This window comes from Mus caroli, chromosome 6 (assembly GCF_900094665.2).
Source record: "Mus caroli chromosome 6, CAROLI_EIJ_v1.1, whole genome shotgun sequence".
NCBI lineage: Eukaryota > Metazoa > Chordata > Mammalia > Rodentia > Muridae > Mus > Mus caroli.
The window spans coordinates 122,617,976-122,637,582 of NC_034575.1; the positions used below are offsets into that span (position 1 = coordinate 122,617,976).

A 19,607-nucleotide genomic window follows, 5' to 3' on the forward strand; every position below is an offset into this window, starting at 1 on the left:
CAGCACCCACCACCGCTAGGGAGGCCGTGGCAGAAGGAAGGATCATAAGTTCAAGGACAGCCTGGGCTACATAGGAAGCCCTGTCTCAAAAATCAGAACCAAATCACACAGAATGCTAACTGAAGATTGGGGCTTTAAGGACGGTGGAGCAGGAAAGGTGGAGAATACAGTGTAAGCAGTGTAATGAGTAAGAAGATGTACAAAAGCAATGGTCACTTAAATCAAAGCTGCTTGTCCTCGCGGCAACACAGATGCCTCATAGCTGAGAACTAGGCGAGGCATTGCACATTTTACAGTAAATATTAGACTTTATTAAAGTGATCAGAAACAAGTTGATTTCTTACCATAAAAATAGTTGCTTTTATTGACAGTAAACCAGAGCTTCCTGAGAAGCTGCATCAGCTGTGACAGGGGCGTGGAGGTGACAGCTTTCAACCTTGGGCTTCATCTCAAATGATGAAGACACTGCTTCCCCTGCTTATGTTGACCACAGAAGACTCATTTTAGCAAAACGTAGACATACAGGTAGATACATGGTATCAATGAGCATACTTGAAATCTTTTCATGTTTATTAAAGGTTTTGAAAAGTTCATACAGTGTTATGAGATTCTATCTGCTGTACACTAACCACCTGTCCCATGTAGGAACACATGCTGCAGTAGAGTCAACATTTTAATATGTACAAAAGCAGAATTCTTACTAAAAAGACCTGGACAAAGAGAGCAAGCTTGTAATAAACCTGAAGAAATGTAGTAAGGGAAAGATTTCAGCAATGCCTCCTGAAGGAACCCAGGATGCTCCCATGCCAGACAGAGCTGGGAGACATGTGATTACAGATGTGCCGCAGAGCCCGAGTGACAGTGGCTTATGAACATAAGAAAACACAACACACTCTTCAGGAGTGGCACAAGGAGAGGTCCCAGAACCCTCTGCTGAAGGACAGAAAGGCTTTGATGAGACCAGAATCACACACAGACATGGTCCTTCATGTGACCCATTAAAGGTTCTTTTATGTGGAAGCTGAATATGACAACCCTGCTTGCAGTCCCAAGGGTCCCAGTGGTCCTTTCCTGCTACCGCACTTGGCTGCTTGTGGCACTTGGATGCAAACGCTTAACTGGCGCTAATCGGGAGAGGCCCAGACGCAGGCTCTGACTGGGGGACCTGGCAGGTGTTCCTGCCAATGCATTGCTGCTAGAGTTCCTGCTCCCAGAGGCAGCTGCAGGAGAAACCAAAGGCAAACAAAGGGTTAGGTCCGGCTCTACAGAGCCCATCATGAGCTGTAACAGATCAGAAGAAAGACCCACACTGACAATCAGGAAAAGCACAGGCATCCTAATCTGAAACCCCCAACTTCGACACCTTCAAAGTCTTCAACTTTTCTGGCTGTGAAGCAAAACACACATATAAAGACAAAGACAAACTTGCCAAGGGATTTGCGTTACATGTTACATGTTTCATGGCTCAGGCCTCGGCGCTCTCTTAAACTGAGGAGGCCATTAGGTCTTAGGGCCAAACCTTGTTGCCAAAAAATCCAAGCAAACAAAATTGTTAATACTCTTGACTCTATGATAGTCATGGTTGTGTCCATAGATTTTTGAAGTAAGAATGTCTCCATTTACTGCAGTTTTATTTCTAGCAATGAGAACAAATGCCTGATAAGGAAATGGCAAGATAATAAACTGAAACACTAAAATACTAATTTGGAAGAATTTGAAATAATACGGGACCTGCTCACACATAACTCCTGTGATATCTTCCTAAGTTGGTGACCTTGATAGCACATTACCATACCTGGGGGGACCCACTTGGGCCTCTTGCTTTCAGCTGAAGGGCTGCACATTATTGCTGGTTTCCTAGTGGCCTCAGAAGCTAGACCAACTGCCTGGGGTAAAGATGGAGATCCTGACTTGATGGCAGCTGGAGCTGGGTCTACTGAAGTCACTTATTTGAAACACATAAAAACAATTGTCATGCAGGAAGATAATGTTCAAGTCTAAAATGATTAGAGAGCAGAGAGGTGAAGCAATTTGCCTGTGGTCTGACAGCTACTGTTGGAACCCAGATTAGAAACTACGTTTGACATCTAAGGTCATACTTGTAGCCACTTTACAAATAATGCCTCTTCTGTGTATGCCAGGGATACTCCTATAGAGGACCCTAGGGTTATAGAGAACACACGATGTGGGCATCCTGTTCTCCAGAAACTCCCTGCCCTGCACTTCTCTTCAGTGAGTAGAGCTGTGTCTACTGCACTGTGCTGAGACTCCAGGAATGCACAGTAGGAAGGGACCTTGGAATCTCCAGCATGTTTAGGAGGTGTAGAGGGAGATCACGGGCTGAGCCAAATCCTGGCTGAGGGGAAAGGTGAGTGGAGGTGTTCAGAGAGTGGCACAGAGAGTAGAGCATGCACAAGCTCCTGTCCTGTTTAATCTGGATGGAGCGGGGATGTGAAGGGTGGGAAAGGGGAGGATGATCAGGGCACTGCCATGTTCTCACAGGCCATGGAAACGAGCCTGGCTGTTCACAGATCTGTTTTCTCAGGAGTGACATGCACGTTAAAACCTTCTTTCTGGGTTATGGTGATAAGACATCTGCTAGAAGGCTGAGGCAGGAGGATTAACAAAGGCCCAAAATGGTTATGAATAAATAAAACAAATTTTGTTAATAAATTTGCATTTTTGGTAATCTATTATACAATACAGGTGCAAAAACAGTCTAACTTTTGAACACAAGAAACAGGTGTTCCATGTCCAAGTTGTCACAAATTCTCACTGTAAAACTGACACTAAGTATGCTACAACTGGGTCCTCAAAACAGAGATTAGGTCATGAAGGAAAGCAAGGACTTAAGCTCACTCAGGCCTCACCGTCTGAACATCCAGACAACATGGTCCAGCCTCTCAATGGGACAACCTGGGATTAAGCTCTGGGCCCTCGGTGATGGGTACAAATTCTAGCATATCCTGAGATGATGATGTGAAGGTAGGAGTTCTGATGATAAGACACAGGCGCAGTGTGTTTAAAAGGAGGGCTACATGCTAACGGAGGTGGAGGGTTCATACCCAGTCTTCTTATGGCTACCAGGGCTCAGTGTTCTAAGCTTTTCTCCCTAGCCACAATTCCTTTTAACTAGAGATGTGCATTCGCAAAATGTTAGAGGGCACAGGCAAAGATCTGGAAACCCAACCAACCCAGCCCCTACAGAACAATGGGTTTCGGAGCAGGCTCACCTGATGCCTCACATTTGGGTTTTGATTTCCTTTCCTCCTTTTCCCCTGCAGGTTTCTTCTGCACTGTTTTCTTCTTTGTTTCTTTACTTCTTCTCACACCAAAGTCTTCATCACTTTCTTCACTCTCATCAAAATCAGGATCACTTTCTGAACCTTCACCTAAAACAGAAAATTACACATTGTGTCTTGGTTCTAAAACGTGAAACTTCTGTTATGCCATCTGCCATGGCCCCCACTGTCACTCAGTGCACTAAGGATGCTCTTGCCTCCATGAAAGCACTGTTTCTGGCCTCAAATGTCAGCCTCTCCTGACCTAACACCTCCCCGTCATCCCCAGCAGCCTTTTATAACCGTCACACTTCCTCCTCCTCCATGGGTTTACTTTCTTGTCCGAGAGCTCAAACCCTGGAATCCACACTTTGTGGACAAGTTCTGCTGAGCTACCCGAGGCCCTTCAGTTTGTACACCCATCACTCTAAAAACATTACATATGTGTTTACTATCTGTGACCCACCCTCATTAGAATCTGAGCTGTTTTCTCATTACTATCTCCCTAGTGCCTAGACTATAATATACATCATAAACATCAAATATTTCAGTGAGTGAGCAGATCTGTTATTTGCTGACAGCATGATAAAATCTAAAACACTGTATCTGATTGGTATTAATGTACAGACTTATTCTTTTAAATTTTTAACACAATTTTGTCAAGGTTGCTGTATTTTCCCTTTGCCCTCATTTCTATTAAGTCTGAAAACAACTGATAATAAAATAGTTTCATATTACTTTCAACTCAAAATACTTCATATGTTTCTACTAGTTATATAAAAAGCTGAGGCCTGTTGGAACAGGTCAAGAGTTGTTGCATGGCTAGTGACAACCCAGCCTGGCTCTCCAGTCTTAACTTCCCTAAGTTCTTGCATGTGCTAGTCTGTTTCAGTGCTCACACCTTTCCCTCAGTCAGAAATGTGACTTCATTCTTTTTGTTTTCCTAATGCTGTTTGTCCAGCTATGGCTTAAAGGTTACCCCTAGACAGCTTCTCTCTATGTGGTCAAATTCAATTTAAGTGTTCTATGAGTTCTTCAAAGGCTCAGTACAGTGCCTTGTATGCATCCTGGTCTCCAAGAAGTTTTTACTGAATTCCCGTAGAATTAACTTGAAGCGGGATACAACTCACCAGTCGCGCTCTCCGACTCAGCGTCATTAGCACTGCTGCCACCGCTGCCTTGTGAAGGTACCGTCCTCCTCCTCGGAGCCTTGGCTTGAGATGGTGATTTTCTCTCCCCTTCAATACTCGCGGCGTCCCCCTCCTCTGTGATCTTGTCCAAATCTTCTGGAGACAGGAACACCGCTGAGAACTCCAGGCAGACTCTAGGACCTCTGCTGCCCTCCTTTGCGCCTAGTAACACACTGCCAGGCCATGCTGGGACAGAGTCCATTAGTCTCCCAGGAACAGACTCTGGTTTTAAGGGTAACTCTGAGACCCCAATGAGTCATTGCCAAAGAATTTTCCAGATGTTCCTGGGAAGATGCAACCCTCTCTTAAGTGGGCACCTACTGTGGAGTGAAGGGCTTGAGTAGTCATGACTGCCTAGTGTGGAAGAAAGCAGGCCCTCAGTCAGAGAACAAAACTGAAGCGTAAAGAAACAAAGGCCAGGAGACGAGAGAGAGCCTTATCCTAGGAAGACGGTTCTAGCTATGAGTATAAAAGCTTAAGTCAGAAAAGTAGCACTATGATGAAAACTGTTATTAATATCAACACTTACCTACATCATCACTGGCTACACTGCAGTTAGAGACACGAGGAGGTTTATCCGTTTTTTCTGTTTCCCTTTTGCCTTGTTTGTCAGTGCCTAACACAGGAAGGAAAGGACTTCAGATGCATCCTAACCAGCCATTGTCTAAAAGCAGGAAGGCGATCATTGAAACATACTAACATGTATTAACACACAGACTGGAACAAACCATCTCAAACTCATTCCAGCCCAGTGGTTTCACCTGGAGGAGCTAGCACGTATTCTGAGTGTGAGCTCTAAAATGACTCAGGTTCACAGACTCCAGACGTAAACTTGCTCATCTTCTCTAGATTTAATTCCCTGATCTATAATTTAAAGATAATAAGTAAATAATGTCACTCTGTGTGGACAAATCCAGTCATACTAACTTAAGCTCTGTAGTGGCTTGACTGTCCCTGTAAGCCCACATATTTGAGCACTATTGGGACGTGGAGCCCTGCTGAAGGCAGTAAGTCACTAGCCTAGTTTAGGCTCAGTCCCTTCTAGTCTGCTCTTTTTCCTCCCTGAATGGTCCCCTGCCTTTATAGGCTCACTGGAACTCTCTGGAACCACAAGACAAAATAAACTATCTTCTTTAATTACAGCAGCTGATACACATGCTTTCCAATCGTTACATCCTAAAAATGATAAACGGCTGGAATATTTGTATGGTAGGTGTGCGGCCTTGGATTTCACTCACTGTAAAACAAGACGCAACCAATGTCGAGCACTGAGGAAACTTTTAAATAATGCTACTGACAACGTTAAGTCCCTGTGTTATGAAGAGCGTTACCCAGCGAGAAGCACCATTTCCAAGAGAAACTCCTGCTATAGGATTCAGTATCTTCTGTGATGAATTGTTTTTATTTTAGATACAATGTATGACAGCACTCATGAAATTTCTGATTTTCTGGTTAATAGCCTTCCTAATCAAAATGGTTTATTTTTAAAGAGGTTAAACTAACTTAAAAAGTAAAAGCCTCATTCATACCATCACATGTACAAGGTTACAGTAAAAAAAAAAAAAAGAAAGAAAGAAGAAAAGAAAAAAAAAAATCACAGAGAAACCTAGAAGTCAGAGTCACACCCTGAAGTCTGAGCTTCTATGAAGGCTAGTCCCTCTAATCCTTTTTGTTGTTTGCGTTACAAGACTGAGTCTTACTGTGTAGCCCTGGCTGTCCTGGAACTCAAATCTGTAGACCAGGCTGGCCTCCAATTCAGAGATCCATCTGTGTCTGCCTCCCAAGTGCTGGGGATTAAAGGCGTGAGCCACCAGGCCCGGCTAGTACCTCCAGTCTTAATAGATCTCACATATTATTGCTGTTAGGACATGTTCAAGAACCAGGATTTAATGGGCAAGGAAGTGAACTGTCAGGATTGTACAGATCATTTTAGGAAGACTGGACTCTTCGCCTTTAATCCCAGCACTTGGGAGGCAGAGGCAGGCAGATTTCTGAGTTCAAGGCCAGCCTGGTCTACAGAGTGAGTTCTAGGACAGCCAGGGCTATACAGAGAAACCCTGTCTTGAAAAAAAACAAAAACAAAAACAAAAACAAAAAAAAAACTGGACTCTTACCACAGAGCGACATTATATTGTCCAGCAGTCCGCTGCTCAGGGTAAATCCTAGGCTCCTTTATGTATGAAGCACAGAGGTGCTATGTGTGGACACTGATACAGCTGCATAAAGAACTGAATCCAGGGATGCCCACTGCCAAGTGCTCTTCTTATATATTAAGTTGTATTCTTTCCTCTGTGAGGGCCTATCTTAAACATTATTACAAAACAGTAAGACACTTTTAAAGATAAATACACAGGAAATAGACTTACTTTTCTCTTTGGACTTCTTCACTTGGTTGGTGAGTGTTGGAAGTTCCTTCACAGATAAAGCCAGGGCAACTTCTAGACCTCTTTGGAAGACCTTGTCATCTAAAGCCACCCTGAAATAAATGTGTGAATAACAATGGGGTGTTAATTACAATTAGTGCAGCAATACCATTAACACTAAAGAGCAAACTTTCAGATTTTTTTCTGCATTAGTATTTAAGAGCAGCTTCCTTCCAAAAATGTTCCTAAAGCATGCATCCTTAAGTGGCTGAGATTCGTAAAGTGCAGGGAGGTGGTGTCCTCTACGTGTAACATGTGGCAGGTGTAAAGCCTGCCCCGCTGCTAGCTGCTACCCTAGTAACTGTCCTTTTCCTTTAGACTCAGCTCAAACATCACTCCCACCTAGAGATCTCAGTCGTATCCACTGCTGGGGCAGATATAACTCTTACAAGAAATGTATTTTTAGCTCTGTACCTCTGAATTTAGATTTTCACAAAGATTTTACTACATACTGTGTAAAGACACCATCCCGGTTGGAATATTAGTATATTCCAAGTATCCTCGAGCCAGGCGTGGTAGTGCACGCCTTTAATCCCTGCACTCGGGAGGCAGAGGCAGGTGGATTTCTGAGTTCGAGGCCAGCCTGGTCTACAGAGTGAGTTCCAGGACAGAAACCCTGTCTCGAAAAGCCAAAAAAAAAAAAAAAAAAAAAAAAAAAAAAAAGTAATCTCAAGGATTCTTCAAGGTGAACCGGGTAAGGAGGGAGGTGGGGAAAGCCATACCAGCAATGAGCCCATAACAAGCAGACGGTAATGCTTGCCTGCTCAAGTGGACCAATAGCTGTAATTATTATAACAGGAAAACCGCAAAGATAGATGAGGAAAAATGACACAAGGGGAGAAACTGAAATGTACCTTTAAGAACTTATTTTTAAAGTAAGTTTTACTGGTGGGGATAAATATGGTCTCAATAACTCTATACATGTATAAAACCTTATTGAGATAGAATTCATGTATTATAAAATAATTCCCAACTTCCTCTTCTCCTTGAGATAGGGCATCAAGTACCTAAGATGTCCTCAAAACTCACTATGTATGCAGCAAAGCATAACTGCCAACTTCTGGTGTTCCAGAATTCTTGAACACAAGGCAAACCCTCCACCATTAAAGCTATGTCCACAGCCCCACAAATTCCATCCTTTTAGATTTCAGCAGCTTTCAGTATCTCCAGACTATCTTAATACTTGATATCACCACTATCTAGTTTTTTTTTTTTTTTTTTTTTTTGGTTTCTTGAGACAGGGTTTCTCTATGTAGCCCTGGCTGTCCTGGAACTCACTCTGTAGCCCTGACTTTCCTCGAACTCAGAAAATCCGCCTGCCTCTGCCTCCCGAGTGCTGGGATTAAAGGCGTGCGCCACCACTATCTAGTTTTAGAGCACTTCCTTAGCCATATCCATCAGCAGCCACTCCTGATTACCCTGTGCTTGCTGGGTTTTTATCAATTTGACACATGCTAGAGTCACTGTTGGGAGAGGGAGCCTCCATTGAGAAAATGCTCCCAACAGATTGACTTGTGAATAAGCCTCCGACGCATCTTTGTGATTGAAGTGGGAGGGCCAGCTCACTGTGTGTGGGTCATTCATGGGGTGGTGACTCTGGGTACTATAAGAAAGCAGGCTGAGAGAGTGTGCAAGATGGCAGCACCTGTGGAGCTATTCTGCTGGTCAGGGGGCTGGGGACTGCAGTCGGTGGACCAGGATAGTCTGGCCATGCCGAACTATACCAGATTTACAGGTGCTCCACTGAAGGTACACAAGATCAGCAATCCTTGGCAGAGCCCTTCAGGAACTCTGCCCACTCTTCGAGCCAGTAATGGAGAAGTCATCACAGAGCAATACAAGATCATCACCCATCTTTGTGAAGAGAGGTCTAATGCTGGCTATGACCTGTCAGCTGACAGGGAACAGATACCCGAGCCTTCATGTCTCTGCTGGAGGAGAAGCTACTTCCTGTGCTAATCCAAGAACTATGTGGAAGTGACCCGAAAGTGGTATGCAGAGGCTATACGCCCTTTCCCCTCAACTTCTTCCTGCCTGGCCACATGCAACGCCAGTACATGGAGTACCTGCAGCTGCTGTGTGGTGAGCACAAATCAGAGAGCGAGGAGGAACTAGAAAAAGAGCTGTATCAAGAGGCTCCGGAGTGCCTAACCCTTCTCTCTCAGCGTCTGGGCTCTCAGAAGTTCTTCTTTAGAGATGCCCCTGCCTCCCTTGATGCCTTTGTTTTTAGCCATTTGGTTCTGCTGCTCAGTGGGAAGCTGCAGGTCCACCTTTGGGGCTGCAGAACCTGTGTCCACTGTATCCACATCCTCAACTCTACTTTCCCTGGGATAGAGCTGAGGTGCCACCTCCACGCCTGACACCAGCAGGCCCTGAGACCGAGGAGGAGCCACACTGGTGCCGGACTCAGATTCTCTCTGTACTGGCAGCCATGGTGGGTTTTGCTCAGTGGCATTGTTTCTATCCAGCAGACAAGCCCTGCTCAGGCCCCAGTCCCCCAGGCCTCAGAGGATGAAAAGGACTGATGTATTCGTGTCTACTCATGCGTTCCAGATGTCCCTTCATTTCCCCACTGTTGGAGCAGCCAAAAATGGGGTGCTGTCCCCAGAATAGAATTGTTTACATTTAAGAAAGAAACAAAGAGAAAGAAAGGAAGGAAGGAAGGAAGGAAGGAAAAGCAAGCAGGCAAGCAGGCTGAGCAGCTCCTGAAGAGCCAGCCACTAAGCAGCATCCTCTAGAACTCTGCATCAGCTCCTGCCTTCAGGCTCTGTCCTGACTTCTTTCAGTGACGGACCATGCTGTGTAACTGTAAGCTGAAATTCTTTCCTCCCCATGATGCTTATGGCCATGGTGTTTTGCCACGGCAAGAGAAACCCTACCAAGGACATCATCACCCTTCTCTCAGTCCCAAACAACCAGCAATCCACTTTCTGTTGGCATGGACCAGTTTACTCTGGACACTTCATACAAATGGAATGTATAGTATGCGGCTTTGTGTCTGAAAACAGAATGACTTTCCCTGGCTCACTCACATTACAGCATGCATCTGGAGTTCACTTTTTGTGGGTTAACAGTCCATGACAGAGAACACATTTTATTTATCCAACTGTTGGCTGACAGACATCCAGTTGCTTTCCTGTTTTTAATACTACCACAGTGCTATAAACACTGACATGAAGCGGCGGTGTCTTCCGTTTCCTTGGGTACTATCTTCGTCCCAGACAGGACAGTCCTGTTTAACACTGTGAAGACTGCTAATCTGTTCTCTATTTCCCAACCCCACCAGCAACGTCTGACGGTTCCAGTTTTGCCACATTTTCATTAACATGTATTAAAATCACATAGTTGAGAAGTGATTAGCAGGTAACAAGAGTTATCACACCGTGGCTTCCACTTGGGTTTCCCTGACAGTGAACCATGCTGGGCATCTTTTTTATGTGTTTGATGATTACTTTTGTACTGTAATATCCAAAATAAATTCAAGACTACCCAGTATCTTTCCCCTTCAAAAGAACTTTCGAAACTGTACTAGCAGACCAAGTACAGAGCCAGAAAAAAAAAAAAAAAAGCTGGCTGACTAAACAAATATAGAAACATAGTTTTAACGGTCAAAATTACTAAGCTTCCAAAACAAGATTAACCATTCCCCTCCCCCACCTCACACTAAAAACCTCAAGGACAGACAAACTGAGAGTCACACTATACAAACCAACTAATGTCTAAAAAGGTTATTGGCTACACCAATTAAAATAAGCCAAACTACCCTGGTGCCTATATATGGGCCTTACAAAGGTATCCAAAGTGTGTTCTTTCTTTGTTCTGGGTCTCTCCTCTGGCCCGGGTGCTGAGAGGGGTTCCCCAACGTGTTGGATAAGTAAAATCCTCAGGCATTTTGCAATGATGGCGGTCTCTGTGGTCTTTGTGAGTGATGGTCTTTTTTTTTGACAAGCTACAACAGTACTTTTGGAAAAACACTTATTGTGATATTCTGTACACTGAAATTAGACGTCAGTCTCTTACTGTAGAGCGTACGTGCTCTTTACATACTTTGATGCACGTTACTTAAGCTGTATCTGCAAACAATGTTCCCCACTCACGCGCTGGAGCTGCGCTTGTCTTATATATATAATCCCATCCATGACACTCAGAACCAGAACCCAGTACACAGCTTGACATGCTATGTCTCTCAGTGCTGACACACTTTTCAGAGGACCCACCCCACCAACATCCTTTCTGGACTACAGTTTTCGGGTCTCTTGGGGATTGCCTTCTCCCTCTTGGTACCAAATGACTGTTTACAAATATTTTAAAATGCCCTTAGACTTGCCCAGCCTTTTAACAAAGTGGCTTTGTGAGATCAGAAGCAGCAGGAAGAGGTGCAGAGTCAGGAGCATGACTATTTAAACAGATTTTTTGTTTGTTTGTTTTTATGTATGTGAATTTATTTCCCAAGGCAGAAAGTCAGAAAGCACTTGATGGCACCTCCCCGTGCTCCAGACAGCACTCACCGTCAGCTCAAACCCTCACTGAACTGAGATTCTGAAGCGGTGGAGTTTTTAAATGAACAAATCTGACGCCACATGTTTTTGGGGTCTTACCTCTCACCTTTTTTTAGGGGGTTCTGTTGGTAAGACCTCTTCTTTTTGGAGATTCTTCAAGTTAGGTTTTGGTTTGTCTTGCTTTAATACCTTTGGCACAGTTTTTGACTTGTTTACAGGTGTGGATGTAGAAATGAAATCATCTATTTTTGTATAAATGAAAAAGCAGAATTATTTTTCTTGGCAGCTTAATCACAGTATATGCACATTCTCTATATAATCAAGTTTAATTCCTATACCCAAAGACAATTTGTCTTGCTGATGATGAACACGGGTCTACTTAAGAACATCAACCTACCAAAACCCAACTAACTGAAAACTACAAAGGTACGTTATGACAGTAGATAAAAGTCAGACCTAACAATTAGTTAAAAAAACCATAGAACCATCAGGAAATTTGTAAAATTTTACCCTACTAAGTGGAAGGAATGATCTTTAACTAAATTTCACAGTGTGGCCCAGCATGTTTGCAAAGGCACATCACCAGTGAACAACCAAGTCTAGGAAAACAGGAAGCACCACCATGGCACTGCTGCTTTTCTTGGGTTTTTCTGTCTTATAATCCTCAGAAGTCCTGTGGCTCTTCTAGGGATATTCAAAGACCACACGCACTACCACTTTTAGGACACATGTACTACTACTGATCATGGACTTTTAAAAGAATGTGTGACTGTTTCCTTCACGCATCCCAAATCAGAAATATAACATAATTTTCTGCACATTCCACCCTACCCAGGACCATGAACACAACTGGCAGTCTAGAAGTACCTGTCACATACCCTTGACAGCAATAAAGCAACAACCTATCTGCCAAACTAGTTTTTTCTCAAGTTGTAGACACAGGGTAAAAGAGGCTTCTCTGAACTGAGGAACTGCTAAAGCATTTGACGTAAAGGAAACTTTGGAGGTCTGGGAAGGAAATGTTAAGACATCTAGAATGAGCCTGTAGCTCAGTGGTGGAGTATTTATACAGCATGTGTGAGGTCTGCGTCCCAGCGAACACCCTCCCCCCAACACACACACACATGCAGAGGAAAGAGCTCCTACTTCACCGCGTGCGGTGTAACCTAATGCAATGCTTCTCAAACATGGATCAAAGGTCTACCAACAAAGCAAACATATAACCCGTACAACAACGCTTAAGCTAAGCTTCCAGGGTTTCATTTTTTCCATATCTAACTCTGAGGAAATACATTTCTCAGTTTATTAAAGAAAAGTAAAAAGCTCTACTTACCATCAGAGTCATTGCCAGAATCTTCAAACTGTGAATAATTGATTGGTTTTCTATTTCTATGAACAAGACAGAAATTTTTCATTACTGAAAATATTAATTTTTTTACCTTCACCTTAAAGTTATTAATAATCTTGAAAAAAAGGAAAATGTGTTTGGAGTCTCTCTAAAGAACTTCAATCCAAAGCCAAGAACTTGGCATTAACTGAAAAGCCAAACCCATACCTGATACACATAATGGGAAGAGAAACCCCCAAAGCAAGAAGAAAACAAATATTAGCAATTAAACTTTGTATTCTGTTCAGTGGTGACTGGGTATTTATAAACTGTGTGCTGTTCTTTGCTTACATTAGAAAGTGCCTGTTCAGGTTTTTTTTTTTTTTTTTTTTTTTTTTCCAANACAGGGTTTNTCNNTATANCCCNGGCTGTCCTTGAACTCACTTTGTAGACCAGGCTGGCCTCGAACTCAGAAATCTGCCTGCCTCTGCCTCCCAAGTGCTGGGATTAAAGGTGTGTGCCACCATGCCTGGCTCAAGTTTTAACCATATTTTAAAAATTCTATCAGAGCAGAGCTATGGCTCACTGGTTAAGAGTACGCACTGTTCTTTCAGAGGACCTGAATCCAGTTCCCAGCACCCATGCTAGGCAGCCCACAACCCCCTGTAACTCCAGCTCCAGGAGGATTAAAAATCTTCAAGCTTCCTCAGACATTGCACTCACATGCATATACCCACACAGACTCTGACACCTAAGACCAAAACCAAACAAAAAAAACTTTAAAAATCCCTCTACAATACCAAATAATGCTTTCTTAATGGAATGTACACTTTACAATAATAGTCTGTCCCTACATCTTTGTAGGAACTAAGTGGGCAGAAGAAAAGGATGCTCAGTGTACAAAGGTTACTCTCCTTCCTCTGGGAGAGCAACGTAAGGTTGCCCCGCCTTCCCTTCTGTCATCTATTACGTGCCCCCAAGCTTACAAGCCCGTTCTTTCAAGCAAAAATGGGAGTTCTGTGAAAGCGGCTTGTCCACTGTCCAGATCATGGTCCAGACCTGTGTTTCCCTGAGAGAGCATTTTAAATGGGAAGCTGTTCTTGTTACTCTCCAACTCGCCAGAGTTTAAGAATTTGACAGCTACATAAAATATGAAAGCATCTTAAGAAGTTGTGGGATTAAAAAATTAGTAAACAAAGCCAAAAGCCTACTAAAAAGACCAGTATATCTCAGGTTGAGTTGTAACAGACATGGATTCTTATCGATTCATTAAACACAAACTACATATATCGTATTTTAGAGGCTCACTAGGGTGAGATATGCAGGAAACCATTACTTTTAAAAAGGTCTTTAAAAACTTGGGTATGTGCACACAAGTACAGACAGTATCTGCAAAGGCTAGGGGAGGACACTGGGGCCCCCGGAGCTGGAAGGAGCTGCAAGAGCTAGAAACTGTCTGATGTGGTTGGGAACGGAACTTGGATCTTATGGAAGAACACCAGGCACTCTTTTAACTATTGAGCCAGCCCACAAGTGCTTCTGTTTTTAACATATATGAGTATGTGGCAATAGAAACTGCAAGGACTACAACCACCACAGCCTCAGTTTGTGCCAACAGTCCCATCCCCATTCAGTGTAAATGACAGAAGAGTGAAGACAACAACTGGTTTGGCTTTACTGTAACACAAGTAATGAGCTAGTGAGATGCAGTGGCCAAAGTCACCTGCTGTGCAACCCTGACAACCTCCTGTGACTCCTAGGATCCATGAAAGGTGGAAAGAAGAGAAAGGACCCCACAGTTATCTGCTGAATCAAGACAATGTATGTCTACCACCATTCCCACCCCTTTTATTCACACAATAATTTACAAAACAACACCCCCCCACACACACACACACACAAAATAACAACAAAAACCAGACCACAGTCATCTCACGGGGCTTCTGAGGATTCAGGGGACTGTGGATAACACTGTGACTACTACTATCCCAAATAACAGCATTATGTCTTCAATATCTGCATGCCTGTCCCCTTCCAATTTCACCATGGAAGCAAGAGAAATCTAGTCCTGCCTTCTAAACCTCATTATCTCAAAGGGGCCCATCTCAGTCAATACAGAGAACACCTTGACGTAGCTCAGCCCATCGAGACAGTCAACCTTGATTCTTTGTTTTCTCTCCTCTATATCCACTTGTCAGAAGTACCTAAACTTGAGCTGGAGAGATGGCTCAATGGTTAAGAGCACTGACTACTCTTCCAAGGGTCCTGAGTTCAATTCCCAGCAACCACAGGGTGGCTCACAACCATCTGATGCCCCCTTCTGGTGTATTTGGAAACAGCTACAGTGTACTCATATAAATAAATCTTAAACAAAAACAAAAACCCTAAACTTACTTGCTCCATCTCCACACCACACACACACAGTGCCAAAGTCACACACAACTGATAGCATCTCAGTCCCCCCCCCCCCTTCACTCTGGCCATTCCATCCCCCTCAGAGTCAACCAACAGCCAGTGGCCTTTATAAAAGTGAAATGAGAATATCTCAGACCCTCCATACAGATTCCCCATCTGTCTCAAGAAAAATTCAAATTCCTAAGGCCTACAAAACCCTAACTGCTTTGTAATCTATCTGACTCAGTCCTCAATCCATCCATCAATCCATCCACATGCTTGTTCATCCCACACCTTCAATCTGCTTCTCAAACATGATGAATCTTGGGCCTTGGCTCCTATTTCATGTGAATGCCCCTTACATTTTGCCTAGGTAACTTGTTCATATGATTTAAAGTAAGGCGTTTCTCCTTCCTCCTATGTTACATTGTGGGGTTTATTTTGTTACCCCCCTTATCTCTCCCCACCCCTCTTCCAATAGAGTGTAGCCTCCAGCTCTTAGTACAATACAGACCTAAGTGAATTCACTAAGTTTATTGTTGTTTGGTTTTGCAGGGCTGGGGATTGAAGCTGGGGCCGCTCGTCTGCTAGGCAATCACTGGACCACTGGGCCATAGTCTCAGCTATATTCAGTCATTCTACTAAATGGATGGCCTGCCTGGCATCCCGGTTGTGATCACGGAGAGATTCCAACAGTCTAAAGGAAAGCAGATAGGAACTGGGATCATGTGACAGGGCACCACGGCTTGAGCTGGAAGTTAAATGGGCCTCTCTGCCTAGGGATTTGAGGGGCACAGAATAGGCACACCTGCTTTTTCTGTATCGCTGGGCTGTAGTGCTCAACGTATGACAGCCACTTACAGGGTCGCTCGCTGTCGCGTTAAGCGCGACTCAAACGCTAGCCTACCAGGTCCCTCTGGAGTGGGGTGACTCAGCGGGCGACGGCTGCAGAAGGAGGCCGAGGGGCGGAAAGCGAGATGCCAGGCGGGCTCCTCTGAGCAGCGGGTGGCTCTCACCGGAGACTGGCGACGAGCACCCACCCAATCGCGCTGCCCTCTGTCGGATCTCGTCCTCCCCCGCAACCATGCATGACAGTGGCCCCCATCGTCCCTTGTCCTTCCTCCCTGCCCCGCGGGACGTCACCAACCACTCACCTGGTAGGACGCACCATGGTGCCCTGCCTAGAGCAGCAGTGCTCTGGAGCTGGGGAGCAGCTGTGGCGGTTTCAATTCCCGCCGAAAACCAGACGTCGCGCTCCACGCCCCACTGCGCCAGCCCGCCAATCACCGCTCGCCTGCCAGAGGCGGCGCCTGCGTGCTGAAGATAGGGCGCCTGCGCACACACACCGTGGCCCGGGCACGCCATCCCGGATCCTGTCTGCTCAGACTTAGCTTTTGTTTTGATATTGCTCTTTCGTCACAATTGCGATTTGGTACCGAGTCTAAAATACAATATAAAAATAGCGACACGCCTCCAATATTTAGAATGACTAACTTAAAGATAACTGGAACAAAGGGGGTCTTGGATAGGTATTTTCCTTGGCGCTTGAGGAAAGAGAAACATGAGTTCCGAATCTGCCGAAGTGGATCTATTGGCAGTTAAGAAAAAAAAAAAAAAAAGCAAGAAGTCAGCTGACTTATTTGGGCAGTTCTGCGTTGACAGCTCCAAGTGTGCTTTGGTGTCTGATGAAAGAGGTGAGTTCGAGCCCACAGCGAAGAAGCCCCTTCAGTGTGGAGGACCCAATGACGGTATCTGGTACAGACTTAAAGAACAGAAGGAGTCTTCCAGGGGCCATCTAAAGTGCTGGAGTGCAGCTTGCCATTGCCAGTTCAGTGTTTGTGGACAACTAGGCTTGTCGTTTTGCATGTTGCTCTGACAGGGTGTAGGCACACCCAGAGAATTCGGAGACGTAAACTGGATTAAGATGAATTGTATCCTGAGAGCAACAGACCACAGGAGCAAAGAGTAACATGAAAACGTGTGTTTTTATTGGTTTTGTTCTGTTTCATGTTACAATGTATTCTAATTACTGTCTCACCTTATATCGCACCTGTCCCTACTAACTTGCCCATCCCTACTAATCTCTGCATTTCCACCAGTCCCCTTTTTAGATTCATGTCGTTGGGTTTTTTGTTTTGTTTGTTTGTTTTTGTGACCCTATATCTTAATTAGACCAGACTATTAATTGCAACTACTCATTGGAGCCTGGTGGGGGCACCCGTGGGCACACAACTGAAAAATAACTTCCCTTTTCCCGAATCTGCCCATAGAAAACAGTTCCTTAATGACACATTCTGAGTCGTCTTCTCTCCTCCCTCGGCTGCTGATGGGGCTAATCTTATGCAGACCTCTGACACTGCCTTGAGTTAACGACTGTAATGTCAGCGTCTTGTCAGAAGGTGGCATTTTGTCTTCCTCTCTATGTTCTGGTTCCTCTATTTTTCCACTTCCTATTCTGCAGTGTTCCTTGAACCTTCACAGAGGTGGTATAAATGTCTTGTTTAGGGCCGAGTCCCCATCCACCACGTGTTCTCAGAACCTTGTGGCACCCGGAGTCTCTACATTCACTATTGTTCACTGGAAAGAGACAATTCTCTGATTAAATCTGGGAGTAGCACTTGTCGTGGGTATAGACATGGTGGCTTGACAGAGTCCATTTAACTGAACAACAGTATGTATGCTCCCCCCCAGGGCCCATCATCTTCCTTGCTATGGGTTTCCAACAGGAATCATAGTGCCAGGCAGGGGTATGCTCCTATAGAGCTGACCTCAAATCCAGTCAGAGCAAATTGGATACCCTCATAACGGTACCCTAGTGCCCAGATGGGCACGTCTTGCCTGGCAGGTTAGCAGAGTTCATAGAGTCCCCAGCTGGGTTGGCCCAGTAATGAAATTTCTCTTATAGCAGCCTCCAAAGTATCTTCAAGGACCATAAAAGATAGCCAGCCAAGAGGAAGCTTCCAGCAGAGTTCCAGCTTGGCTTTTTTATATCATCAATTGAGCTGTGCAGTGTCTTTAACAACAGAGTTTATCATCTAGTTTTTATGGACAACCAAGAACAATGACAAGAATCTCTATTGTCCTGGGAGTTCATATATATATATATACATACATATGTACATATATGTGTGTATACATAGACCGATGGCTAGCTCTCTAAGGGGCCTCGATTCCTACTGTCTTTACTGCATTTTCTTTTCTCTGAGTAGTGTTCAGGGTGCCTTGGGCAGCATCCTGTGCAGTCTGTTCTTCTGTGCCCGTGCTTCCTACTTGGAGATCTTTCTTGTGTTCGCATATCCTTTTTCTGTTACATCTCCTGACCTTCAACGTCAAACATCTTCAAGCTACCACTGGGTCTCCGTTGTGTTTGGGCACTTGTATGAGTTCCATAAGCTAGCTGTACACTTACAGACCCCCAACCCGCCCCTCCTCCAACATTTCCTCTTGCCCCCCACTCTGTACCTTCCCTTGTATTAACTACTTGTTATTCTTGCCTAGGAGTAAAAGTACTTCTTGAGCATATTGCTTGTTCTGAAATTAACTTTAAAATAACTTTTCATTTTTAAAAAAGGAAGAAGCAACATTTGGTTTTTGTCACGAAGATTAATGTGCAGGAATAAGCAGGAAACACTATAATAGGCTGGTTGTGGTGGTGCACACCTTTAATATCAGCACTTAGGGGTGGGGTGTGCTGAGACAGGAAAATCAAATGTCTGAATTCATCCTGGGATACATAGTCCTAAGTCATCCCAAGATGCACAGTGAGACGTCCTCTCTAATAAAATGGACGGGAAATGAAGATTGGAGTAGTTGGTTCAGCATCGCATGGGGGCGGGGCGGGGTGGGGTACAGTCTCTGAGGGATGGGCTGTGTTTTAGAGGTGTCCTGTGGCCGTTTGACTCATGGTTCTTTGGCTCATCCTACAGAAACCCCGCTGAAGAATATGAAGAAAAACCGAGAAAGGTTCTGCAACAAGGAAAGGGAATTCGTGTACAAGTTCCAGGTAGGACGTGAGCGCTTAGAGCTGAGAGTGCCCCTCAGGTTTCCCGTGGAGGAGAATGCCAGTCATCTGCATGGACGTCTGATGCTGCTGCACAGCTTGCCCTGCTTCATAGAGAGTGGTGAGGACGGACCTCCTTTTGTTTCTCCATAGTCTCTATTGTTAGATGTTTCTTGGTAGAGCACAGATTTTTGAACTTGGGATGTGACCCATGAGTCTGCACAACTGAGTGAGTGTCGGGCTCATGATGAACATGGCAACCTGAAGAGGTTTTCGGCACAAGTGACCAAATGTTAATTCAAAGCCAGCTGTATGGTGGATTGAAGGTGCTCAAAGCTTGCTTTGCACCGCCCATGCCACGGAGCTGCCCACTGCCAGTGAGTGCTGCCCACTGCCAGTGAGTGCTGCCCACTGCCAGTGAGTGCTGCCCACTGCCAGTGAGTGCTGCCCACTGCCAGTGAGTGCTGCCCACTGCCACTGAGTGCTACCTACT

General features: G+C 44.6%; 2 protein-coding genes and 1 pseudogene across 6 annotated transcripts in view; 2 read left to right on the forward strand and 1 right to left on the reverse strand.

The window, feature by feature from the left end:
- Positions 1-288: 288 nt before the first annotated feature.
- On the reverse strand, positions 289-16,362 carry Rad51ap1 (RAD51 associated protein 1). 2 transcript variants are annotated; one of them, XM_021164960.1, is made up of 9 exons: positions 16,269-16,362; positions 12,727-12,782; positions 11,500-11,635; positions 6,838-6,947; positions 5,001-5,087; positions 4,412-4,564; positions 3,234-3,392; positions 1,796-1,945; positions 289-1,220 (listed from the first exon to the last, which is right to left on the reverse strand). In XM_021164960.1, the coding sequence occupies exons 1-9, from the start codon at positions 16,283-16,285 to the stop codon at positions 1,075-1,077; spliced, it is 1,014 nt and encodes a 337-aa protein (XP_021020619.1). In that variant the 5' UTR covers positions 16,286-16,362; the 3' UTR covers positions 289-1,074. The 2 variants fall into 2 exon arrangements, with proteins under 2 accessions (XP_021020619.1, XP_021020618.1); XM_021164959.1 differs by having other exon boundaries at positions 4,412-4,567.
- Positions 8,521-9,419, forward strand: LOC110296448 (annotated as a pseudogene).
- A 386-nt stretch (positions 16,363-16,748) lies between the features above and the next one.
- The window catches only part of C6H12orf4 (chromosome 6 C12orf4 homolog), a 36,713-nt gene continuing 33,854 nt past the window's right edge, over positions 16,749-19,607 (forward strand). For 2 of the 4 annotated variants that reach the window (XR_003836963.1, XM_021164956.2), the window contains exons 1-2: positions 16,749-16,808; positions 19,041-19,235. Coding sequence is in view for 3 of the 4 variants with exons in the window: in XM_021164956.2 (XP_021020615.1) it covers positions 19,058-19,235 (178 nt within the window). In the remaining variant the exon portion in view is untranslated. Of the gene's footprint in view, positions 16,809-16,833; positions 17,093-19,040; positions 19,236-19,607 lie in introns of those variants that run through there. The other 2 variants (XM_029478880.1, XM_029478881.1) reach the window with 2 other exon arrangements.